Source organism: Tachypleus tridentatus, chromosome 13 (genome assembly GCF_004210375.1).
Source record: "Tachypleus tridentatus isolate NWPU-2018 chromosome 13, ASM421037v1, whole genome shotgun sequence".
In the NCBI taxonomy this organism is placed as follows: domain Eukaryota; kingdom Metazoa; phylum Arthropoda; class Merostomata; order Xiphosura; family Limulidae; genus Tachypleus; species Tachypleus tridentatus.
In genome coordinates, this window is record NC_134837.1 from 172,818,576 (window position 1) to 172,846,209 (window position 27,634).

At 31.0% G+C, this 27,634-nt stretch overlaps 2 protein-coding genes across 8 annotated transcripts in view; one reads left to right on the forward strand and one right to left on the reverse strand.

The window, feature by feature from the left end:
- The first annotated feature begins 1,105 nt into the window (after window positions 1-1,105).
- On the forward strand, window positions 1,106-15,760 carry LOC143236673 (uncharacterized). The gene is made up of 4 exons (XM_076475068.1): window positions 1,106-1,674; window positions 5,857-5,993; window positions 11,281-11,450; window positions 12,697-15,760. Exons 1-4 carry the CDS (start codon window positions 1,327-1,329, stop codon window positions 12,954-12,956), a joined length of 915 nt encoding a protein of 304 aa, XP_076331183.1. The 5' UTR covers window positions 1,106-1,326; the 3' UTR covers window positions 12,957-15,760.
- Window positions 15,761-18,749: 2,989 nt separating this feature from the next.
- The window catches only part of LOC143236671 (uncharacterized), a 66,311-nt gene continuing 57,426 nt past the window's right edge, over window positions 18,750-27,634 (reverse strand). For 3 of the 7 annotated variants that reach the window (XM_076475067.1, XM_076475061.1, XM_076475066.1), the window contains 2 exons: window positions 26,898-27,075; window positions 18,750-22,971 (listed from right to left, as the gene is read on the reverse strand). In XM_076475067.1, coding sequence (XP_076331182.1) covers window positions 22,592-22,971; window positions 26,898-27,075 — 558 coding nt within the window. In that variant the 3' untranslated portion in view covers window positions 18,750-22,591. Of the gene's footprint in view, window positions 26,442-26,897; window positions 27,076-27,634 lie in introns of all 7 variants that reach the window. The other 4 variants (XM_076475063.1, XM_076475062.1, XM_076475064.1 and 1 more) reach the window with 4 other exon arrangements.

The window sequence follows — 27,634 nt, forward strand, 5'->3', positions numbered from 1 at the left end:
GTTCAGGTTTTTAGGCCCGGCATGGCCAAGCGCGTTAAGGCGTGCGACTCGTAATCTGAGGGTCGCGGGTTCGCATCCCCGTCGCGCTAAACATGCTCGCCCTTTCAGCCGTAGGGGCGTTATAATGTGACGGTCAATCCCACTATTCGTTGGTTAAAGAGTAGCCCAAGAGTTGGCGGTGGGTGGTGATGACTAGCTGCCTTTCCTCTAGTCTTACACTGCTAAATTAGGGACGGCGAGCACAGATAGCCCTCGAGTAGCTTTGTACGAAATTCAAAAACAAACAAACAAACATAATCAGGTTTTTAACGCATCTAATTCACTAACTTAATAAACATACTTAGTAACGTTTATGTTCCCCGACGAATCAGGGGTCCGTTTACGAAATTACAATGCTAAAATGCGGGGTTCGATTTTCTACAGTGGAGATAATTTGATTTGTGAAATGTGTGGGATTCCTCTGAAAAAAACAAACAAACAGAAACGACTCTTTAGATGAAACTCATGTTCCGTGTTTAAATCAACAAAATTTGTGATGTTTATTGTTTAAAATCATCAGCTTGTTAAAAAGAAAAATTTGTTTAAAAGAGCTTGAAGTTAAATAGCATAGGTGTTTATTTACCGATACACGTATGTATATTAGATATTAAGGTCACTATTTGGATTTAAGCTACATTATAGTTTAAAGCTAATACTATTCTAACTTACCACGATCTTGATGCATTAAAATCATTGCGAATATTTAAAGATGTTAAAATACAAAGTTGAGGTGAAACACTAGAGGGAGTTGGACAGGTCAACAATTACAGTGAAAGGACTGTCGAACAAATACTCACGTTTTAGTATATGTACTTTTATTTATTTTTTATCGGTGAACCTTCTCTTCAAACATAACACAGGTTTTTATTCGCTATATTCCTGATTTATTCATTACTCAGGTGATTTGCTGTGGGAAAATACGTTGATGGAACACTTGGTGGCTCGAATTTTTGTTAAATAAAGACTGACCAATAGGAACAGCTACCGATTTCTACTAGCCGGTGAATTATTAATTTCATCCGGTCCTTCTTGCTATATGATAAACAATCTCGACGGTACTGTCACTTAGAAGGATAATTCTGTTGTCCAGGATATTACAATACTGTTAGGGAATGTAAGATCGATTATAAGTCGATCTACCATGAAAGCAGTAGGATAATTTACTAACCCTCCTCACTGTTTCTTAATCTCTCATACAATCTCATATACTCCCAGTATCATACGCTACTTCCCAGTTTACAAATAATTACCAAAATAAAGTGGAGCATATATATATATAACTCTAGAATGCAATTTTACTCTATTCATTCCTACTTGGTAATAACTTTGTGGATAATTTTTCCTTTGATAGCATCACAACAACTAAGTCAGGAATTATTTAAGTTGGTCCAGAATAATACAGATGGTTCCCCTTCTGCTGTAATAGATTTCAGAGATGTACTTTCTAGTTTCTTCTGTGTCAGATCTTGTGTGAAAAATATCAACTGTCTTGGGTTTGCTCTTGCTTCTATTGACGAATCGGATGAATCCAAACCCACTACGTTGAAATTTCACTGTCACCTTCTTCATAGTCTTCAAGAGAGTGTCTTGGAAGTAAAGCATGGCTGGAAATTGTATGGCATTCCTGGACTCTTTGTAAGTAGTGGAATCTGATAACTAATATTACAGTTTACAAAATTACAGAAACTAATTTTTTAAGGATTCAGAAATGATTATGATTACAAAATTATTTTCATTTACTTGACCAATCAGTAGACGACTTCATTTTATATCTGAAAAGCGATTCTACAAGTTAGCCAATCTGGAGAGAGAATTTGTGTTTATACTGACTTTTTTTGTGAAATATGATAAATATGAGTACATTTAAGCTATGAATTATAACACTTTACTTAGGTGAGAATGTTCAGTATGAATACACTTAAGTAAGCTGTAAATTATAACACTTTACTTAGGTGAGAATGTTGTAATCAAACCACTCTTCACCCATACATACAAAAATATAATTTTTTATAGATAATAACTTTGCACAGAATGAAACAATAATCGTTTTATGAAGATCTGTTTCATTAAAATTCAGAATAATTCCAAATAGTTTAGTTTGTATATTTCACTCGTATAATGGAAGATTCATTACAAGTCGGTGTAGTTGTATAAAAGACAAAGGTCTAGACATCACTTTAAGTTGTAATACAAAAAACAACATAGTTATAAACTGTGTTTTATATCTTAACTGTGTTTATACATACAGAATACTGCGCGCTGTGCCCCTCAATGGCTCAGTTGTGACTCTCAAAACTCATAACCGGAATATTTTTTTTTCCGTAGTATACACAAAGCAATTAGCACATTGTGTTGTTTTGCACTAAAACAAATACATAACGCTATAATATGAAGATCGTTCTGTACAGTAAACACAGCAGAGTTAGCTCATTATGTAGTTTTGCTCTAAATCTAAAACAAAGTTTATTTATTCTTAATTCTTGGTTATAAAGGTTTTCAAATACTTGTTTTATTTATATTCACAACCATCACACTTACAGACTCAACAATTGAATCTGAATTATTCAACTAAGATTCAGAACATACACTAGATAATAATACTTGATATTTATGATGAACACAACGAGAGTTATTATTATCATATAGTTATTATTTCAATCGTTTTTACAATATTTGTGACTAATTCCTTTAATTGAATTGTACATGGAATCACAAACTTTGTATATTTCATATTGTTCCCTGTTCTCATTCGTTCTTGTCTGTAAAGATTAACCTGCGCATCTCTAATAAAAAGGTTTACAAGTTATTTTAAGTTTATATTAAACATAAAGTTTCAAAACTGATTTATTAATTAATTTATTTATGTTTCTACCAATATTTTTATTCCAGGTCTTGTTGTTAAAGCGAGCAGACATAATTTGATATGTAATATATAATTGATTAAGTTTTCGCCGAGATGTTTGCGTAATTTTCTACATGTTGTTATTGTCTGCATGCATGGAGTAATTATTGAGTAACACCCAGTACAGAGAAGGTAAAGTATAATCGGTCATACAAGTACGAGTTGTTATTCTGGTCTGTATAAGTTGTTTTGAGCATTTGCTCGTCACAACGCACATAAAAATCTGTTTTGTATAAAGGACTATGTTTTCAGTATAATGTTTTTCGAAACATATCAACACTTTCTAGGCAATTTCTCTGTACTTTGTTAAAAATAATACCTTATCACATGCCAGAAGTTATAGGGCGTCAATTTTTTTCAGAAATGTTATGAAGCAGAGATTGCTAGAACAGTAGAGTATCTATAGTGTACTTATAAAAAATCCCGAAACATCATTGTATTACAGGAAACGTTGTTCCAGAAAAGTCTACGGGTAGATACCGAAAAAATAATGCCCAAGATGGCCGTGTTTTGATAAGGTTAACACGTCAAGTTCGTAAAAAGTCTCACAACGCCTTATAATAAGAATGGCACGAACATATTCGTTTCAGGGTATTCAGAAGAGCAGTGAATAAGAGAATAACCAAACAAGGCTATTTTACAATAAGGGCTATCTGCAAACTGGTACTAACAAAAATTCACTGACGACATGTAATCTTTTCAGACGAGTCCTGTTTCCGGCTTGTTAAAGCTGATGGTAGGATTCGTGTTCGTCATTTGTCTGGAGAACAGATGAGGAAAGTCTGTCACTCTCACAGGGAACATACAGGACGTGGTTCAATACATGTTTGGGCAGCTATTCATCATCGTGGAAAACTACTCTTCATATCCTCTAGGGAAAAGTCAATGGCGCTTCCTGCAGGCATCACATGAAGAAGATATTTATGTCATATAGGGCAAGGCTTGGCAATAGCTTTGTGTTCCGGGATAACAATGCCACTGCTTACAATGTACGTATTGTACAGGATTATTTGGACCAGAAGGATATTACAAGATTGTCATGGTTAGCAGATTGTAATCCTATTGAGAAGTATTAGGTAGAAAGAAGTTAGAAAATTGCTAACAACGACCCTAAACCAGCTACTGTATCTGAGGCGCAACGCCTTCTAGTGGCAAATTGGGATGAAATCACGGTAGTTTATATAAATAATTTCATCGTTTGCTTGCCATATCGCGTTGAAAAGTTAATTAAAGAACAAGAAGTATCAACCAAGTGCTGAACATTTAATAAGAACTGATGTGTTCCGGCATGGCCACGTGGTTAAGGCGCTCGACTCGTAATCTTAGGGCCGTGAGTTCGAATCCCCGCCACACCAAATACGCTCGTCCTTTCAGCCGTGGGGGCATTGTGATGTTACAATCAATCCCAATATTCGTTGGTAAAAGATTAGCCCAAGTGTTGGCGGTGGGTGATAACTAGCTACCTTCCCTCTAGTCTTACATTACTAAATTAGGGTCGGCTAGTGCGGATAGCCCTCGTATAATTTTGCGCGAAATAAAAAAAGCAAAACAAACAAACATGAACTGATATAAGGTTATAGGCGCTGTTTATAATAATTTGGCGTTATATTTTACCATTATATATGTTTTGGTAAGATTTTGTTGTGATAGATGAAATGCTGAATTACAAATATGTTTTGTTGTGTCTGATAAAATTATTTGCTATTCTAAACAATTGTTCATGATACCCAGAGAACCAGTGCTAAAGTATATTTGTATTCTATCTTAATAATAATAACATTCTTTCCTATGAAATATGCAAAATTTTTGTTCAACATTGTATAAATAAAAAAAACCTTGCTGTATATTTAATATCTTTCTTTTCCCTTACGTACGAGGCACTTTCAATTAACGCGAGCCGAATCAATAGAAAACGAAAATATAATTCAACTAATATTTTTTACACAAACAGAGGTTCAAATATTAGTTTTGATATCCATCGTGAAAATGTTGTTCTCACGCAGTTAAAGGTTTTACAACACGTGCAAACATTCTACAGGTATATTGTTATACAAAAATAGGAAACTTATAGTTAACTAAACCTACTTGCTTCATACTGATGATTGTTTAAGGAATATAATTATGAATGTTAATTACATAAAACAATCTACAGTCTTTATTTAGAAATTATATATAAACTTTTTAAAAACACTTTTGATTAAGTGTTTTGATAAGAAGGTCCAAAAATGTTTATTGAATGAAAACCACAACCAGAAACTACTGTGAAAAAAATGTAGAAATATTTTGAATAGTATATAATACATTACTATTTGTGACTAAAATACGAAAGTAATTCAAGATTTTAGAAAATAATATCCATATTATAACAAAAATATAAAATAATACGTTTGTAGGAAGAGAGTGTTGTTTGTTGTTTTTAATTTGGCACAAAGCTACACGAGGGCTATCTGTGCTAGCGGTCCCTAATTTAGCAGTGTAAGACTAGAGGGAAGGCAGCTAGTCATCACCACCTACCGCCAACTCTTGGGCTACTCTTATCAACGAATAGTGGGACTAATCAACACGTTATAACGCCCTTATGGCTGAAAGGGCGAGCATATTTGGTGTGATGGGGAATCGAACCTGCAACCCTCAGATTACGAGTCGAGCGCTTTAACCACCTGGTCATGCCGGGCCTAGGAAGGTAATAAGTAAATGAAAATGCACAATATTTGAAACATTACCATTTATATACTAATTAGATAATGTTAAATGATTTATATTATTTTTTCTAACCACAAAATTGTTTTGATAAACATTAATCTCATTTTATCTTAACTTAATCTTCATAATTACTTGATGACGATGCAAAACAAAGTTTATAACAAACTGTCTTTATCTTGTAAATCATATGCTTGTAAATGTTCTAATTACAGCCTGCTGAGATTTACACTGATGTTATCAGTAGCGGTGCTAAATCTACTTCAGTTAAAATAAACGGTCAGACAATGTTCAATGCTGAATGTTGGGATAAAGCTATCGTTTCCTATCCTGGTATTCTTGTGGCAGTGCTGTAAGTAAACACATTCCAGATACCAAAATTACTTGATTTTAACGCTTTTTTGTTACTTATATAAAGTGTACCACGCTCAAACTATGTTGTTCAATGGAGTTAATATGCCTATTCAAAAAAAAGTACATTATATTTTCTAATAATAGAAAACAACTTAATAACTTCAGTTACAGCATGTTGAAGTCTTAAATATGAAAAGGATTTCAAAAGTTATGTAAATTAGAAGTATATTGTTTTAAGTTACATTAAGCGACTAAATGTGAAACATCGTTTGTTTGTCACGAAACGTAATTTAACGTATCTTAAAATTAATCACTTTATTTAACTCCAAAGAGATAAATGATAATGAACGAAACAGAACATTAATGTTCTTTGTTAGTACGAGTTGTAATTAATTACAGTCTATTTCTCTTTATTTGAAAATATTTCCCTATAAAGTGAAGTAAAAGACTGAACCTATTTTCTCTAGGTCTCATTTGAGCTATATTCTCTCATGAAATAATTAAACAATATATTAATACTTTGAAAAAAAAAACAACAAGTTACAATGTAGTTTCTTTGTTTCATTGGAAATGTTTTACCGTATCATAAGTTGAATTCGTTTATTTTACATTTAACAATTTACAACAATTTAAATAAAGTTATAAAAACGAAACCTTATCTTTCAAAAAGTACATTAAATTAGAGTAAAGAAATTAATGCCCATTTTCTGTTTTTACAGAATTCATTATTTTCACTTTAATTATCTTCATAAATACGTTTGTAATTTGATTTAAGCGTCCGACTCTCATGTCTTTTATATGACTGCGCAAACTCAGTGTTAATGAAATGTTTATTATTTGTTCCTTTCCTGGATCTCAGCTTTATGTAGTCTATTTGATTGATATATTTGAAAGTAACCTTTGTAAAACTAAACTGAATTAAAAATTGTAGCTAAGTTTTCTCACAAAAGAAGCAACTGGAAGTGAGACTGAAATAAGCTTTATTTCTAAGTCTTACAAAAATCTTTATTTTTCATGTTTAAATATATTGCTTGAGAAGCTCAATAGTTTAACAGATTTTAGTTGACGTAATCACTTAGTGGACCAGCTGAAATATTACATTTAGTTATCTAATATTTTATAAAATTAAACCCTTTGATTCAAGTATATTTGAAAAATATCATTCACATCAAAGAAACAAGATGCTAATACATTTGGGTGTAACAAAAGGGGGAACGCAGTTAATTCGCATATATACTAATCGGTTTATGCAAGAAATCTACAAAAAAAGCATAACGTGTTTTTATTATTATCAATATTACGACATCTCATTGAACGTTTTCTGTTTGAATTTAGTGCAAAGTTAGTTGTTCATATTTCACAAGTGATATACCAGCGAAAAGGCAACAGCGCCTACTGCTAACTCTTGCGCTACTTACTCTCTTATTAACGAAAATTGGTATTGATGATACATTACAAAGCTCCTACAGTTCAACAGACGAACCCTAACCACTACTCAGTCGCCAGGCATTAATTTTATAAATCCCAAATATTATATTTTTGTTCCCCAGTAAGACAACCGTAAATTTTCTGATTAATTTGCAAAGCTGCAATCAGAGGCTCGATTCTCATCGGTGAACAAATCAGATTACCCGATGTGGCTTTGCTTTGACAAAACACGCACACACATTAAACTTTGTTAATACTAAGTGAAACGAAGCTACTAGACAGCTGATTGTGTTTTCAGTTAAAATTAATTTGCGTGTATTATAAAACTTTTGCATAATTTATAGGTAAAACAATAATCATAATAAAACTAATCATACTATCTTAATTTATCCATTATTTGAATGACGTAAATATTATACTATAGCTAATAATTTACCTAACACACTTTTACAATTATCCATCACTTTATATATAAGACATTTGCTAATTTATTAGTTCTATATATATATTTTTAATTTCCCTAATTAATATATTGGATAATATACTTTTACATCTATTCTTCCTGAAAGAAATGACTATGGAAATCTCTAAATAATATAAAATTATTTGAATGTCATGTTCAGTTTTACACGTTAATATATTCAACTGTCCTACTAAAGTTTACTTTTAAATTATCTAATTAATAGTTATGTTCAACCATTACTATTGTAGAAATTAAAACTATTATTACCTTCCTGTAGCAATCTTCACAAATATTTGTCTAAAACTTGCTTCTGGTGGCTTTGTAACTTTACCCATAACGCTGACTGTTACCTTCTAGATTAAGAAATAAAACATGTATGAATTATAATATATTAGATTGTTGAGATGAAATTAAGTTTAATGCAAATGAAATACATTCATGTTAACATAAAGTTCTTGTATAGCTATTACCTATGTTTTTAACACTTATTAAGAATGCACCCTCAGTGGCACAGCAGTACCTCTACGGACTTACAACGCTAAAAAACGGGTTTCGACAATCGTGGTGGGTAGAGCACAGATAACCTATTGTGCAGCTTTGTGCGTAATTACAAATAAATAAACCTATTAGCAATACTTCAAGTATTAGAGGATTATGATCCTAGATCAACATTTAGTTTTATAATTAAACAATCAATTAAAACAATCAGCATTATGCATAAAGTTCCAAACTAGAAAAAAAAGGAACTCATAAAGATTTGGGAGCATCTCTAAAGAAAGGTAAGAATAATAGCATTATTTCCTAGTAAAAGCTATTTATGAAAACCCTTTAAAAACAAAGTTTAGTTGAACAGTTATATATATATATAGATGAAATTTTAATTAATTTGTGCCAATTAGAGTTTTCAATAATAATCCATTTTTAGGGTAGATAGACATAAAAGTCTATTATAGAACAAAGTAATTGCATGTAAAAAGTTAGAAAATACAATAAGTACGTTGTGCAAATTAAATATAGAAGCAAAAACGATAGTCGTACACTAAAGTACATTAAATGGTACTAAATAGATACTTAAATCATAAGAAATTGATTATTAAATAATAATGTAGCTGTCTGTTTCAAGTTATACTTTTATTCATAAAATCCAAACATTGGATGTGATTAAAACATATAATTATGTAAGGTAATATACTGACTATGATATGCTATCTGCCTCGTTCAACTAATGGACAAATAAAGGTAGTATGTGTGATAAAACTTTTTATATGATGTATCTAATACAAATTACTGTCTCATTAACTAATTATTTCACTTGTAAGATGTGAAGAACGTTCATGACACATATAACCATATGTTAAAACTATAATAAATAATTGAAATACAAATTTCATGCAGTTTTAACTTATAAAAGCAAACAGTAGCTGTGGTATATATCAAACATAGTAGTAAACTAAACAAAAGTCGAGACACCACAGTATAACTGTTTTTGGTCCGCCTAAACACTGTAGTAATGTTATTTGCATTAGTAACACTCTCTTTTTACCATTTCTTGGAACTATAGCTCCTAGCAACGCGTCTTTTAGCGTCATTTCGTGGAATTATGACGACTCTGTAACCCCCTCTCGAATCACTTAGTGGCACTATGACGTCAGTGTCTCTAGCCCTTCACTCCTACGTCTTGAGCCAAAAATCAGAACTTTGACACAAAATTAGGCTTTAACTACTAATACGAATTTTGTAAAACCTGTTAATTTTGTTATCAAAAATTGTTAAAATTTAAATATTATTCTATTGTTCACAAACTTCTCACATTAATAGATTAAATATCTTTGTTTCTCCTGTAGTTCAGAAAAATGTAGACTTTGTATATCACGGTAGTTAGAGGGTTCGACTGGCAATCTGCAAGTCGCAAATTCGAATATCCGTTATGTTCGCTCTTTCATCTTGAGCCAAAAATCAGAACTTTGACACAAAATTAGGCTTTAACTACTAATACGAATTTTGTAAAACCTGTTAATTTTGTTATCAAAAATTGTTAAAATTTAAATATTATTCTATTGTTCACAAACTTCTCACATTAATAGATTAAATATCTTTGTTTCTCCTGTAGTTCAGAAAAATGTAGACTTTGTATATCACGGTAGTTAGAGGGTTCGACTGGCAATCTGCAAGTCGCAAATTCGAATATCCGTTATGTTCGCTCTTTCATCAGTGAGGGCGATATAATTTTTTCACCAATCTTACTCTTTGTTAACAAGCGTGTAACCCAAGAGTTGGCGGTGGGTGTTATTGACTAGTTGTTTTTTTTCTTAGTCTATTACTTCAAAGTTAGGGACGGCTGAAGTAGATAGTACTTTGAACAAAGCTCATACCAAAACAATTCAATAAGATATCGTAATGTGATAATACTACTAATAATAGAACATACTTTTGTCAGTCACGTTTAACGATGTACAGAATACGTGATATTAGCTTTGACGTAAACAAAGCTAACTAAAATATTTTTTTAACAAATTACAAAAATTTACCCATCCAGAAAAAGATCGATTAATGCCACCTTACATACTTGAAGCCCGCCATCGCCAGCTGGTTGGAATGCTCGACTCGTAATCTGAGGATCGCGGGTTCGAGTCCCTGTCACATCTAACATGTTCGCCCTTTCAGTCGTGGAGCGTTAAAAAGTGACGGTCAATCTTACTACTCGTTGGTAAAAGTGTATGTGTTTTATTGTAGCAAACCCACATGGGGTTATTTGCTGCGCCCACCGAGAGGAATCGATCTCCTGCTTTTAGCGTAGTAAATCCGTAGACTTACCGCTGTAACAGTAAAATAGTAGCTCAAGATTTGGCGGTTGGTGGTGATAACTAGCTGCCTTCCTCCTAATCTTACACTGCTAAATTAGAGACGGCTAGCGCAAATAGTTCTTGTTTAGCTTTGTGCGAAATTAAAAAAAAAACAACACCTATATACTTGTTTAGAAAACGACCAAAGTGTTTGACATTTATTGCAATGTCGAGACAACGTCAAATAAAAGAAAAGTTGGCTTCGATATCCAACAATGAAAGTATTGTTGGTGGGCAACTGCTATACAATTAGTCCTCCATTGGGACAGCGGTATTCTGCGGATTTACAATCCCAAAATCTGGGGCTTAATTCCCTTCGGTTGACACAGCAGACAGCCTGATGCGGCTTTGATATAAGATAAACACATTGTACAATTAACTTTAAAAATATATACATGGTATGACAAAAAATAGCTTTTTAATTCACAATTTGAATTTTAAAACTTGTGAAAATTGTTTTTTTTTCACTCACATTAAACTTTTTTATTGGTGAATTAGTGAGATGATTTGTAGTCTTAAAAATGAAGACGAGAAACTCTTTTTCCAAATAGAGACACAACATCACTGCAGTACTATGATGTAGATCGCATGAAGTGTCTTCACTTGGAAAATGGTCTTGCGCTTGACCAAGACAAGAAAGTCCACATACATCTACAAGTATCCACAGCTGAAAATATTGTGGATGGTGTCTCTCAGTGTCCTGATAACCACGTGATCACTGGTAGGAACTCTTCCTTTCTGTGTATAACTATCTTAAGATACGAACAGTTCAACTGGGTGATGAAAACTGTGGTTTATATAAAAACAATCGGTTCAAGTCCATCTTTGTTTTCAGATATGTTAGCTTTACTTTGTGTCTATAAAAGTTAACCATACAATACTGGTATTAAATATTATGTTAACGAAACCACATTTTAATTAATATAAAACAGATCACTTAATATTATACCAGTTACTCTTTCCAAACACTTAGGATCAGAGCAACAGTAGAGAAAAGTCAAGAAAAGCAAATCTCTAGACATAAGATCCAGATTTTCTAACTATATCACTAAAAAACATATGACAGTATCCACATGTCTTACATTCTACTCTGCATTTATCCTAAGAAAACAGTAAGGTTAACAAGATATATAGAAATCTATATAAATGTAGTTTGTTTATCCAGGAAAATACAGCGAAATTTTAGAATGAAATATGAACAGTTATGTTAAAATATTCAATTAACTAAAGTCCTGAGTACTAGATACTGCATCTAGATACTGACTTATTAACATATTAGCTTCCTTTGGACCGAAAATGTATTATGTTTTGTTGTATAAAAGTATACATAAAATATTACTCTCTCCCAACCTATTCTGTTGTTGTTTTCTGGTGCAGAGACAGAGAAGGTATTACTTTAGTGTTGATAATATAACTTTTTATACTGGCTGAGATAAAACGGCTGACATTGATAAATAAATGTACTGTTTTAAGTACATTTCTCGGTGTGCCTATGTATGAATGTTTAAAATTACAAACACAAACAAATTTATCATAGTCGTTACGAACAAAAAAGGCTGAGAATTTGGTTGTATAAATGTTTCAATGTTCAAATAAACTACAATCAGCTCAGTGAAACTAGGCCAATCTGTTTATTTTCCATCGCTTCGTGAAGGCATTTTAAAATGTATACATATATACAACAAACAATGGTTTAATCTACCAATAGAGTTCTTTATCACTTAAAATTAATCTACTCCCATAAGAAATGTCGAAATTTTTAACAATATAATTTGTTCATGTAAACTAACACTACAATATTTAAATGAAGTATAAACAATTTGAAGTGTTTTGTTCAAATATTCAAATAATGTAACCTATTAATAGGTTTGTTTAGACTTAATTTATTAACATACCAGTAAATTAAGTTTTAGGATAAAACTGTTAACGGTTGTTTATTTTCAATAATATCAATGTATATTTCTTAGCTTTATTAGACAGTAACACCTATTTCCAAAACGTCGACTATGCAACTTGTGTGTCACTGAACAATGGATGGGAAATTGATTACTCCGATTGTTGGGTTCAGAAGCGACTAAAACAACACTATCAGGGAAGCTCCGATCCAAGCATGACCTGGAACTTTGAATGTCCTCGATCTCGGTGGGAGATTAAAGTTGTTGTGGGATATATTTTAAACGGAGATATTATTCTTAAGTGTTGCACCCTGAAGAAAATGTTCATTTAATATTTTCCCATTTCATATATGCTGGCAAGAACATTTTAGTAAAACATTTTGAGCATAAATGTAACAACACATATATTCTTACATTATCGACATTCGTAAACTAGCTTATGATAATTAAACGATGTTAAATACTATGGTTTGGTTTTTTGCACAAAACTACACTAGGACTATCTGCGCTAGCCGTTCCTATTTTAGCGGTGATTGAATGGAGGGAAGGCAACAAATCATCACCACCCACCGCAAATTCTTGGGTTGCTCTTTTATCAACGAATAGTGGGATTCACCGTAACATTATAACATCCCCACGGTTGAAAGAGTAATCTTATTCCATGTGCCGAGAATTCGAACTCACGACCCTAAGATAGCGAGTCGAGTGCCCCAACCTCCTGAACATGTCGGGCCAGATAAATAATGTGAAAAGAAAAAACAACAACAAAAAGCTAAGAAATGTAATATATTAAGTGAACATCCGGGGAACAAGGTTTTCTTGACTTATCAATAACTTTTTTTCCCAATATGATCACAAAATTAGTTATTTAATTAAAGATAGTTAATTTTAGTGTTACGTGCACACTACTGAAATCTGTATTTGATTATACACGTTCATTTATTCCATTGTATATTTCAAGGTATTGCACACGTTTAATTAAACACGGTTTATTAAAGTAAACTAAAGATGTGTATTGTTACTAAATATTTGTAAAAAAGGTGGAATTCATGTGCTGCTTTACGAAACATTGAACTATTTAGTAAAGAAATGTTTTATTCACATGAAAATTTTAAAAGATTTGTTTATCAGAAGTTAAGTACAAAACTACACAAATCACCATCTGTGCTTTGTTCACCACGGTTTCTGGCATTGTGAGCCCGCAAACATACTGCTGTGCTACTAGAGGGTATTTTAAAAAGTTATGATTGTGTGTTGTCCTGTTGTGGTTGTCTGAGAGTAGTTATTAGACAGTGAAAATATAAATAGGATGTAAGATTAGTTTATTTAGTTTATTTACACGACCTGTAAGTATTTCTGACTTATTAAAATATGTATTTTTGTGAGAGAAAGAGTGATCATGGGGCATTTATCTGTAACTGTTGTGTAGGTAACTTAAAACTCAATCAGTTATTTTATTGAATTTTGAAAATGTTTGTTAGTTTTAAGTTTCAAACTGTGCATATGTATTTATCTTAGTTTCTGTTATTCAAGGAAATTTCATGAATATTATATACTTTGTAAATATTGTGGTGAATGTTTTGTTGCTCAGTTTGAAAAAAAATTACATACATTTCTGTGTTGTTAAAGTTAAATTTGATTGAGAGCAAAATTAAACTTGTTTGGTAATATTGTTTCCATAACTCGTCTCTATCTACCCACAGATAATGTTAACTTATGTGACTTTTTGTCTTGTTTGTTTGTATTCAAGCGCAAACCTTACACAGTGGATTATCTGTGCTCTTGCCACCAAGAATATCGAAACCCTATTCTTAGCGTTGGAAGTTCGCAGACGAGCCACTGGAGGACGATTTTTTTTTTGTCTTGTGTACAATGGTGAAGAATATTTTAAGGTAAAGAACTGAAAAGTATAGTATTAGTAATTGACCGTCGGTAGTCTAGTTTTTAATTAAACATTTATTAGTTGTTTTTTTTAATTAACATTGCTGGTGTGTGCTGTTTCGCTCTCAATTTTTTTTTTTTTCCTTGTGGATCCATAACGTGTCCATCAATAGTTAGTATTCGTTATGCATGTCGATAGAAATATAATTTCTCTTTCTAACGGGCAGTATAAATACTAAACTATAAAGTTTAGGACATCAGACTCTTTTTGTTATTCAGTGTACTACGTGTACTCTGTCCACCATGCGTATCGAAAGCCGGTTTCTAGTGGTATGAGTCCGCAGACATGCTGCTGTACCACTCAGGGGCGCATCGTAATGGAGAAAGACAACATTAGAACACGACAACTTAGATCGGGCGCTCGTTTGGAAGTTTAGTGTGCAAGTCCGCGCCTTTTATCCAAATCTTGTTATAGAAATCGCGAAATAATATAAAGTGAATGCAATACATTAAACTTGCATACGCTGAGTGACAAACACACAAAAAAATAATGTAACGTGTATTATCTTCTAGGAAATTATGTAGAATGAATTTTGTTCATAAATAGTGACCTAGAGTGAGTGTTATAACACGTAATGTAGATTGCTGTTCTTATTGTTACCAACACTTGAATATAAAAATAATATTTTACTGACGTGATAGAAATAATACAAAATATTTAAAGATAGTTAAGTCATTGGAAACATGAACTATTTCAAGGATTATTGTAAAAGCGTTTAAGGTCTATTCAGTTTTGTTAGGATTTGACACATACTCGAAAGTGTAGAATATAAACAGTGTTACTTTAGGACAATTGAAAGTTTTTCGAATGCTCGATCTTTCTTCGTAATACTAACACTTTCGGGAATTACGCATTTATATCAATATTCCTCATAATTTACATATTGAACTTTCTCCCTAAATATATCGAATTAAATCTTAATTGTTTAATATAAAACAAAGATTTTAAGAGATTTGGGACTTTAGAACATTTTTACAATATTATAACTGATGTGTATTGAGGATACTTTATGAAGTTCAGTTGTAAGGCTTTTTAACATGCCTTTGAATAGATATTAGCTTATAATCGGCTGTAATTGTACTAAATTCATGCAGTGATTTGTCTTATGACAGTAATATAGTTTTCAAGTATTATACGTTTCTCTAGATGACGTTGAGACACAATGGTTTTACTTTGTAGCTAAATAAAATTATTAAAGCATATGTCACGTTGACGGTGTTTTCATTATTCAAGCATTCTTAATGCATTTAATACAAAAACAAATATTAGTAGGTGTTAGTTATCGTTGTTAATTTTTGTAACTGTTGCACATATGTCTTTTAATTGCGTATATCTGTAATGAAAACAATACAGGGTAAGTATTTATGTTTGATAGCTAATGTTTATACTTTTATAAGTAGAAAAGGAAATTAGGTTACTGTTACTTTTAGATATGATGGACAACATATGATAAAAACACAACTTACAAATACTATTTTAGGTTTTCGGTATTCTAATACACGAAAGGGGAATGGAATAATTCTCGCATTCAACTGGAAAACCCAGTCAGTACTATGTTAATAAGGAAACACAGAAGTGATCTTTGTAATATCAGTAACAAGTTAAAAAAAATTATAATGAGAAAAAAATGTAAATACATTAAACAGAACAATAGAAGCTGTATGAGAAGAGCAGCCCACAAGTAATAAAATAAAAATATAATAAACAAAAGTTACGAAAAAGAATGACATGTGTTTAAACAAAATCAGGACAATCATTTGTTTGTAAAGGGTTTTAACTCGTATTCTTATAGAGAAAGTTCAAGTACAGAACACGTAACAAGTATAAGAAAAACTGGAGATGTGTTTGGTTAGTTGGTATGTATTGAAGATATATAATTTCACATAACAATAAATGAACGGTCTGGGTGAACGGGAAAAGGTGGCACAGAGAAGAGTAGTTGTTATGGTTAAAAAAGATGTGGATTTTGACAGATCCCTGACATATGTTTAGTAGAACTGGGTCGTAGTTCTCGAGGTTTCCATACAAACTCGATAAATAGAATTAACATACATACAAAACTGTACAACATGTATCCACGACTGGCTCGAACCTCAGACTATCACTGGGTTACTCTTGACCAATACCCTTCTAGCTTAAATGTTACTATTGTTATTCATGAAGCAAGGGACAGTAAATTCTTAAAAGCAAAAATCCAATCTAACTAGGTCCTACTCATGTACACATACGAATTAGGCGAAACCAACCTTTCTCTCGACCGTCACAAACATGAAGTTTTCCATTTTCTTTACTCAGATTTTTTTTTTGGTACAAATTTTCTTTTAGTGACAATATTTCACACATCCACTACAAGGATACTCTTACAATATACATTTTCATGCATTTTGGCTGATTTTTGTATTGAGACAACGTTGAGACAATATTCAGAAAACTAAGCGCTTCTCTAAGTATATCACCATCAGATAAAACACTGGATACACCACGTTTATACGTGTTATGACGTTTGCACCACTGTATGTGGATTTCATGCACTATCGATAATTTCCTTAATTCTAATATTTTGATTCTAAGCCACCAAAATACCCTTCACTATTCCCACCAGAGAACCACATGTAAAACTCAGACAAACCTTAAATACTCGAAAAACTGTTGGTGAAATCACAGTTTTATTTAATTTTTCCAAGAGTATACACTTCCTACTGGAGGCTTTAATGCAAAAAGTTACGAGTTTTCTATCGTGTGTAAATTAAAATAACATTTTCAAAATACCACATTTACCGGTAATCCTAGTTAATTTCATACTCTCAAATAGCTTACTAGTTGCGTTTCTCAAGTTACTGATTTGTTTGTGCTAAATAACACTTATCTTTATGCTGACTGCATTAGATAAAGATTGTGTTGAAAATTATATGTCTAACACTAATGTTTAACACCAGGCATAATTAATTGTAATCATACTTCGCCATTTTGGAAAAGGTGTTCACGCTATATCAAATGACTTGTATAAATAATATACATGTAAAAACGGCTGGTAACTAACCGCATGTTTGAAGGTGGTTGTGTAACTGAGTGTAGGAATATAGTTACACAACCCCCTTCAAACATGTGGTCAGCGATAGGTCAGTTACCTCTTTGTGAACCTGACGATGACCGAAGAAGGTCGAAACGTTGTTCGCTCTTCTAGATAAAAATAAATCTCAACCCAAACCAGCCGTTTTTACATATATATTTCTCTACAAGTGGGTTTTCCCATCATCACTGATTGTATAAATAATGTTCCTACTAACACTATTTGTTGTGGTCCAGCTGGCCTGATGAGCTCTGAATTCAGTAAAATGCACCTTGACAATAAATATAGTGAGCAGTGTAGTTGAAATACTATTAATGTACTTGAAAGTCCTTGAGAGATTTTATAAAAATGTAATAAAATGTATAATAGATCTAATATTATTGTTTTATGACAAATATAATTTATTATAATCATGATTCTCCATCTTGGAAAAGGCGATCATACCTTAAGAAACAGAAGTACTTCATCACCTAATATAAAAAAATAAGTTCTGAAAGCCTTCAGAGGGCTATTCATTTTGTAACTTCTTGGCAACAATACACATTTTCTCACAACACAGGTGATTTCAAAAAGATTTGTGTACATTTAAAAATCATCCATTGTGAGCCATTGCTTCTACAGTAAAATCAGGCAAGTTAATAGCTTCTCGTACATTTTAAAAGGATCTTATTAAGGAAATGCTTAACGTTATTTGTTTTAAAAATATTCCCTGATAACAAACATGGAACGATGTCCTACTCTTCCAAACGTTTATAAACAAACGTTCAGCTCTCCTTTCAGGTCTGGTATCTGATTTTTAATGACAGGCCCCAGAAATAGTTTTAAAAATTGTTATAAATGTTTGGAAGCAGTATAACTCCATCTTGTGTTACTGTTTAACTTTACCTACATTTTTTAAGATTTTATTTTTGCAATAAAAAGCTAATATTAATCTCTCATAGTACATTTCAAATTAAAAGATCAGGTGAATTTGTAAATTACTAACATATGCACAACACAGTGCTTAATTCTAATGGAGCAAAAGCTATAAACTTTTAAATAAATAAAACAAAAACATTTGGAATTCTGTCATGTTTTCCTACAAGGAAAAAGAAAATACCTGTCACTCCAACATAGATAAATAGGCTTTATTATATACATGTAATTTACAAAAAAAAAAAAAAAAACTTTTAGAACTATTTCTTATGTATTAAATTACCTCACACTTTGCATACATACTGAAAGAAAACAGTTCACAAACAAAAATAAACATTTAAATATTAGAAAATGACTTGTCTAATTATTAAACTTCTTTTATGAAGACAAGTCAGACTGAAAATTCTAATTTAGGTTAATCACAATAAGAAAAACTCTTAAGAGTGAACACACACACCTTCACTTTTCCTTTTCAAATACAATTTGTTTAGTACATGTTTGTGTAACATAACTGGAGTAACTTCCCAAACATTTTATGCCATGTTTTGCCACAAAAAACACAAATATGTGACATTTTTATATATATATAAAAAAGAATGGAGATCCTGAAGGTTTTAAAAATCAATCACATTGCTCATAGCCTATTAATAATTTCCTTTTAATAAATCACAGCCAAACTAATCCACCAAAGTCACACTGCAAACAACTCTCTATAACAAATAACCTTACAATCCTTAGCTAAACAGGCATAAAATGGAAACTAAAAGATGTAGAATGTCAAATGAAACAAATAAAAAATAATACGGTAACCACACTATTTAAATACACAGGTTTTATAATAATTGGGTTCCTTTTTAAGTAAAAAGAATTATGAACACAGTTAAACTAATAAGAAAAAAAAGGACAATTCATTGTATATAAATGCATATTTTTTCTCTTATAGACATTACATATCAAATATTGGTTTCTTAAATGTACTTTATATTTTCTTTGGTGTCTACAAAAATAAGTTACTAACAACAATAATAATTAAAAAGTGATACTATTAAAACAGCATGGATTCCATTTTCTTTTTTGACTGAAAACAAATTATCATCATCTATGAACTACTTGGTTTTTAATATTTGATTTTGTTCATATAATTACTAATAGAAATACTACAAAAAAAACCAAACAAGTATAACTTACTTGAACTAGTAATATCTATAGACTAAAAACAAACATTTAGTAGATAATCTTTATTTTAGAGAGAATTTATTATGGTAATCATTAGTCATATGCATAGAAAAAGAATGAAACTGTGATTAAAATATTCAACATATATTATTATTTTTGTAAAAGTAAAGGTTTTTGTGTTGTTTTTCTTAAATACTTTGATAGTAATATAGAAGAAAATGAGCACTGAAAGGAGTATTTTAAAATTCTTATTACTGAAATAACACAAAATGCAAAATTCATGCACTCAAGTAATTTCTGAAAGTTAGCTAATATGATATCAAAATGCTAGAAATATTTTAATTCTTCTGAAAAACGTTACTGATTTATTAAGTAAATTTTATTGAGGAACACCTAATAGCTGTCCATCTTCAGAGAGAAATTCATTTATTGTGTGAAAACATACAACTACTAATATATCACCAGTACAGTTTTTACCTGAAAGAAAACACTTAGTAACTTAACCAGGAATTTTATTAAAGAAACAAATGTTATTTTCTAGTATTAATAAGTAGCAACTGCTCATCAGTAAACGTTTTTGAGACATCTTAAACTGAATTAATCAATAACTGAGGTACAGTGTAATCTCAAAATAATAATTAATAGAAAATTCTTCCTCTTACTATAAAACAAACCTTTATCAGGTCAGATTTTAATACAACATTTCTAAGGCAGATATATTTATGTCCAAACAAATGATAAGAAAATAACACAAAAAGTGTTACTAGTCAAATGAATTATGATTAAAATTTTTAGACATATTACAGAGTAAAAATTTATATATGGTTTTAACCCATTTCAGTCTGGATTAATTCGCAAGAGATATCTTGAAGCTGCCACAGTTGAAAGAATCATTCCACCAACTATCATGCAATGAAAACCTGTAACTGTACTTACAAAGGCACATATTTGGATATATGCATTTAAAAACTTACAATTTTTTCATAACTATACAACCACATCGATGGAATACATCATGTTATCACTTTTAAGGAATTACTAAGATTATCAATTGAAAAAAATTTTTTTTTCCTTTGACTAATATTTGGTACAGGGAATAGCTGCATTTCAGTGAATTACACAGTAATTTTGGCTTAACACAAAATTACTACACATACCATTTAGATATGTATACATTTATCCATAGCCATGTTCTCTGTCAACATAAATTATATATAATAAATCTTATTTATTCTGACAATAAAATTTTTATCGAAATGTAGTGACAAGTTAGTGGAAAATGTACGGTTTCCATGTGAAAGCCTTTTTTTCTTTATGTAGAAAATGAACACACAGCACTTAACAGTACTTTTTACAAATTCTCAAAAATTGTATCTACCTAATTTTGCAAGTGTCTTTCATTTTGAAGCATGACAAATATGGCAACTACCATGGTCATTATTATTCTAAAAATTGCAATGCCATTACCATAACAGAAAAGACAACTTACATTGTTGATTTATAAGTTAAAAACACAATACAAAGATACTGCTAATGTAATAGTTATTCAAACAAACAAAAATGTAAATAAAAAAGTGTGACTGCATATAATTTTCTCTTGTTAATTCAACAATGGAAAAAACAAACAAACTGAGGTCTGTTTATTAACTGAATAAATTACAAACAGAACATAACACTAATTTATTGAGAAAAAATATATTAAATTCACTAATTAATAATGAATGTATTATACTTGATAATTTATTATCTGTGACACACACAAGTGTAATCATATTCAAGTACTGACAAATGAAGATATAAAGTATTTATTTAAAAATTAACACAAAATCTAAAAAAAGAAAACCTTTTGCACACTAAACAAATTACTTTCTACACATACATTCTAGGAACACCAAATGGTAGATAACAGTTTCACACAGTCACTATGAACATTTCAGTTTTCCATAAGTTGAGCACAATATTTCTTATCTCATTTATGTACAAATACAAAATGAACAATTTACTGACAAATGGACAGGTTCTGCATTAACAATATCAGAATATTTTCTAAATAATGATCTAATTTAACAAGTAGTAAAATACAGAATATTTCGACAATTTATGTACTTGAAGTTTCTAACCTAAAGATGAGTCTGATACATATATCTTTTATATTATTGAATCAAATATGATATAAATATCTTAAGTTTCTATTAACAAGTGGTAAGTTACTGAATCAGGTTTGATATCTGTTCCCTAAATTTCTGGTAACAAGTGTTAAATTAATAAGTCAGAATGATACTTATACATACAAACATCTTAAGTTTTCATTAACAAGAGGTAAGTTATTGAAACTGATTTCATAAGTTTCTTAAGTTTTTCCTAATATACTAAGTCAGCATCTGATACATATATCTTAAGTTTTTATTAACAAGTGGTGAGACACCAAGTAACAACATGATACACTTTTATTTTAATAATATGCATTATTGAGGGGCTTTAACAATGAGAAAATGTTGATAAAAATAGGTGAATACAACTGATAATCAAAAAAGCATTAGTGGCATGTTATGTGATTGTACAACAGAGATCATCACAATCAAATGAAACGTATAAAATAGGTTGTTAAAAATCACAGACTTGATACAGATCTGGGCTTCTTGAAAGAGTAACTTGGAGGGTAATTCTGCACAGAAAACACTAATGAAATGATATTTTTAGCACACCTGATTTACCATTTAGTGTTGACCAGGCACCTTCCACAATACAACAAAACTTATCAAGAGGTAACCACATTTGCTACTCCAAGCTCAAACTGCAAAGGTTCTATTTTACCAACTTATAACTCAGCATGAAAATATAATTAATCAAGTTTGAAAAGAATTTTAGCTCTCTGTTTGACTGTCTCTCAGTTTATATCCATCTCCATCTACTAATGCTTGCTGCTGAGATGATGAGGTAATGTTGGCAGTGATTCCAGAAGAAGGCAACAGGGGCAGTTTTAATGGAAAGTTTATGACTGGAGCTTTGATTTTGCAACCCTGTCTTTGTTTCATAACTGGTTGAATATGTAACTGGTTAAGCTCTGCAGAAGAGAGCATCTGAGTGGCAAACACCTGCTGATACGTCTTGGTCTGTGAGGTGGCTTGTCTAGTGGTACCACAAGTAACTAGTGGTAGTTTTGGAAGGGCAATGGATGAAGTTATTACTGAATGAAGTGACAAAGTTTTTGAATGAGCTGGTACTTGATTCTCAAAATCTTTTTCTGAAATAAATAAAACTTATTACTAAACTAAATGCAAAGTAATAGCCGTTTGCCACAACTGTCAGAGGTTCTGTCAGATACATCATTGAATGTTTAAGAAATATAGAATAAAAACTATATAAAAGTCATTATTATATATTTTTTTTGTAAAATATTAATTGTAAATCACATTCTCTTCTAATTTACTTTCTTTAATAATGATAAGAATGATGAATGAGCTCAAAATTTGTTCACAAGTTTCACATAATTCTTGATTGTCTAGCATACTTTGTTAGGGGAATTAAACAAAAAAAACAAAACCCAACAGAAATGCTACATTTCTGTTTACTGTGTATTAAATAAAAGCTCCCACCCTACATCCTAGCATGTTATCTCATTTTCATAGATAAATAATTCTTCATGACTTATTAAAACAATGTAGTCATTTAAACACACATTCCTTATAATTCCATTGACATTATAACTCATTAACAGTTAGTGAAGGACAAAGATTTTGATGCAGTATGTAAGTAATTTTCATAATCAACAAATATGTAGTCATCAAAATTCAGCCTTGATATTGACACAATGAGCCAGAAGTCTCACTGAAAACAGAAAGCCTAGAATGTAGTAGAATGAAAAATGCACAAAAACAAATGAAATCTTCCTGGATAAAGAAACAAGGATAAAGAAATAGAAGATTTGTTGTGACACATCATTCAATCAGGAATTGAAACAGGAATGTAACAAATGATAGCGAGTTGAACTGCTGCTTCTTGACATCATTCAATCAGGAATTGAAACAGGAATGTAACAAATGATAGCTAGTTAAACTGCTGCTTCTTGACACATCATTCAATCAGGAATTGAAACAGGAATGTAACAAATGATAGCTAGTTAAACTGCTGCTTCTTGACACATCATTCAATCAGGAATTGAAACAGGAATGTAACAAATGATAGCTAGTTAAACTGCTGCTTCTTGACACATCATTCAATCAGGAATTGAAACAGGAATGTAACAAATGATAGCTAGTTAAACTGCTGCTTCTTGACACATCATTCAATCAGGAATTGAAACAGGAATGTAACAAATGATAGCTAGTTAAACTGCTGCTTCTTGACACATCATTCAATCAGGAATTGAAACAGGAATGTAACAAATGATAGCTAGTTAAACTGCTGCTTCTTTTGTCTATAAATAACGTTCTTCTCTAATAGTATGCCACTTCCTTTTATTTCTCATGTATAGCTAGATAGACTCAAGTATTGAAGTTCATACATTCATTTTTACTGTTAATAAACATTATCAGTAGTGTCCACATGATAATAACCTTGGCAAGCACTGGCTTAAACATTTAGATGTAAAGGATTTGTATAACTTATACACTGTATGAAATTAAGCCAATCATAACTGTCTATTATTTCACATGTTTTTATACAAAATAATGGAAGAGTTGAAAGACCAGAAAATGTGGAATATTATCTTTCATAATAAGCAGTTGCATACTTTTTCATCATCATAGCTTAACAACAGGTACTAACTAAGTGCTTGGAGGTTTTCTAACTACAATTTAGTTTTGACTTATCGAAACACCTTGTCCCTACCTACTACCTATTTTTTCAGTGTAATTATTATTTAAAGAACTATACATACATCAAAATTATCTTCTGATCTGAAAGAAAACATTCATGAATCAATGAGAAATGTGCACACTTGGAAAATTCATGATATTTCATAATAAGCCTTTTTCATGTTACCTTCTGTGGCACAAATAAATGTAATTTCAGTCACTACCATTGCTCATTTTAGATGTTAAGTTTTTATAGCTGATTGTACGTAATTTGTAAATGTAGTTGTATTTTTACTAGCTGAATGGTTACATAACATCTGTATTTCATTATGTGCCAAATTTACCTCCTATTTTCAGTTAATTTAACATACAAAATGACTGAAATAAGACTATAGTGTTGCTGGCAGAGTATGCAACCCCAAACCCTAAAATTTTCACTGAAAAGTAAATGTATGAAACTGATTTATCACCTTAAAATAAATGAAATAAGGAAGCATTGCTTCTGCTACAGCTCAGTTGCACAGTAAAACATCACTTCAGAAATTAAAATGAGGAAGAACTGCTTTTGCTGCAGCTAATTTAGTTACACAGTAAAACATCACTTTAGATATTAAAACTCCTTTATTATACAAGGTCTTCTGAATAGTTTACTGATTTAGGAGAGCAAATAATACATAAAGATTGGGTTTGAAATACAACCATTTACATATTTAGAATCCAAATCCAAATTAAGAATATATTTCTAAATCTACCATCTGTAAGAATGTGCTTGAAGAAATAATATACCATTCTGTAACATTGCTCAATTTTTTGCAGAGCTATATACACTAAGTGTTATAAATTACAGATTAGAAATACACTAATGACAAGGATGATTTAGTTTTAATCTGCAATTTAATGGATGTTTAATTTCTAAGCTTTCAACTGACTAAGGTGAGGAAAACCCCCTTGCTTTTTGAGAATTTCAGCATCCAAAACACAATGTATGCATGACAGATGAAAACACACATACACAAACATTTTACTATAAGGATATAAATACATAGTTTTTTGGTATGTAACACCTGTGCATAAATAAACTTCACAGTTCTTGTCCCTTTTAGTTCTTCCACCTTAGTTCAATTTTATAACTGTTTAGCTTTGTATTTCTGTATCTGTGTGTGTATGTTCTAACAGCCTTTCCAGAACATATGTATATGTATTTAGTTCTTTACATGCTTGTATAAGTACTCATAATTGATCTTTTGTTAAACTTTTGTTATCTTCATCAGATTTTAGCTGCTGATAACCGAAAAGATGTACAATTAAAAACTACCATTAATTACTTTAGAAGTATTATGATAGGTTATAAATTTCTCTCAAAAGTTAAAATTCAGTTCAATATATTTAAAAAAGAATATATATCCATAGATGTCACATTGAAAGTGGATAAAGAAATGAATAGCAAAATAATTTCAGAAAATTAAAAGAATTATGCAAAAGTGAAAGTATTTCTCAAACTGTTTTATATATACATTGAGCAGCCTACATACTAATAAACTTACAGTTGTTTAAAAATTAAAATATGTGACGATGAAAGTGACCATCACAACTTGTGACAATTCTGGAAAATTTAGTTAAACATCGTTTCTTCAAGAGTTATGTTCATAATACACATTCATTACATGAAACAAAAACTTACTGAGTCCACATCCATCTTGTACATAAATAAATAACTGCTTTACTAGCTTCGTAGGCTTCAATGCTGTTCTGTATTCAATAGAATATCCATGTGCACATCAGAAGCTGCTTTGATCAGAATTTGTGGTTGCAGTATTCTAGACATTAAGATGTTTGGGGTCAAGACTATACTGCCATCTGCTGGATATGAGAGTGCTTTTTACAAGTTGTGTGATATCAGTTGTTACCTCCTTCTAACCTTAGTATACATAAAGTACATACATATACTACACACATGTACGTACAGTAAGAAAAGGTTAAAAAAGGGAGAGGGAGAAAGAATACAGGATGCAGGTTAAAAATAATTATATTTTTAAACATTTTATAGAATATTAAATGCTTTTTTAAAACATTAACAAGTCTTATCTGAGCCTCATTAATTCCCAACCAAATACATCCACATTCATCACTGGAAGAAGTAAAAAATATCCCAAACATACAAAGTGGAGTGGACCTATATCACAAGCCAATGTCATATAATTTCTTATTAGCAGGTTTTTTGTCATAAAAATAAAACAAATACATTTTCAGATATAGCAAAGCATTTTATGTCACTAGTAAAAAGAGTAATACATTATTTTGATGGTGATATTTCTAATGGGAACATAGCATAGCTTAAGTGTATGTGTATCTAAATGACTTGTAATTGTATTACCTTCTACAGTTGATGCTGTGTTTTGTGCTAAACCAGATGGTGCATCAGTGGATGTGATATGGTTGACTAAACTTGACACATTAACTGTTGTAGTTGCTGTCTGAAGGATATCTAGAGGACAAGGTCCAAGTCCATTAGGAAGTGAAGCTGTCTGGTCAGGAACTATGCAGCTAGACTCCTGTGAAATAAGTTTGTATATACTTAGATATCCAAAGAAAACTGAGCAAACTTAATATTCATAAGACAAAACTTTGATTAAAAGAAAAAAAAAAAGAACTGGTAATCTGTAGCCTACTAACAGTCTATAATAATGTTCTCACAACACATGAAGACATCCCATCCATTCAATTTTTGGGAAACAATCTTAGATATGATGCAAAAAAAGTACTTTGTCTTGGAGAAATTTCAGAACAAAATGAAGCACAAGGATTATTTGTCATTTCATAAAGCATTCAAACTGCTATAAAGTAATAAGGCACTTCTCAAGTCATTTTGAAATATAAAAGGAATCTGACAAATACCAAATTTAGGAACTGTATATGCACAGCTTGATACACAACTTTATAGTTTCATTTACCAGCTCACTTTCACTAATAACATATACAAAAAATTCCAAATGTTAACTACAGATTCTATTAGCATAAAAAAAGGCTATGTTTTACAAATTGAAATACAAGATTTTGCAAACTGAATAAAATCTTTTTAATGTAATACTTCTTTCAAAAGATTAATCTTAC

Excerpts from the sequence above, each read along its gene's own strand:
- LOC143236673 (XM_076475068.1), top strand. The coding sequence starts at position 1,327 with ATGCAATTTTACTCTATTCATTCCTACTTGGTAATAACTTTGTGGATA. Across the intron at positions 5,994-11,280 it reads GGTATTCTTGTGGCAGTGCT|AGACACAACATCACTGCAGT; the intron begins GTAAGTAAACAC and ends TTTTCCAAATAG. Across the intron at positions 11,451-12,696 it reads TGATAACCACGTGATCACTG|CTTTATTAGACAGTAACACC; the intron begins GTAGGAACTCTT and ends TATATTTCTTAG.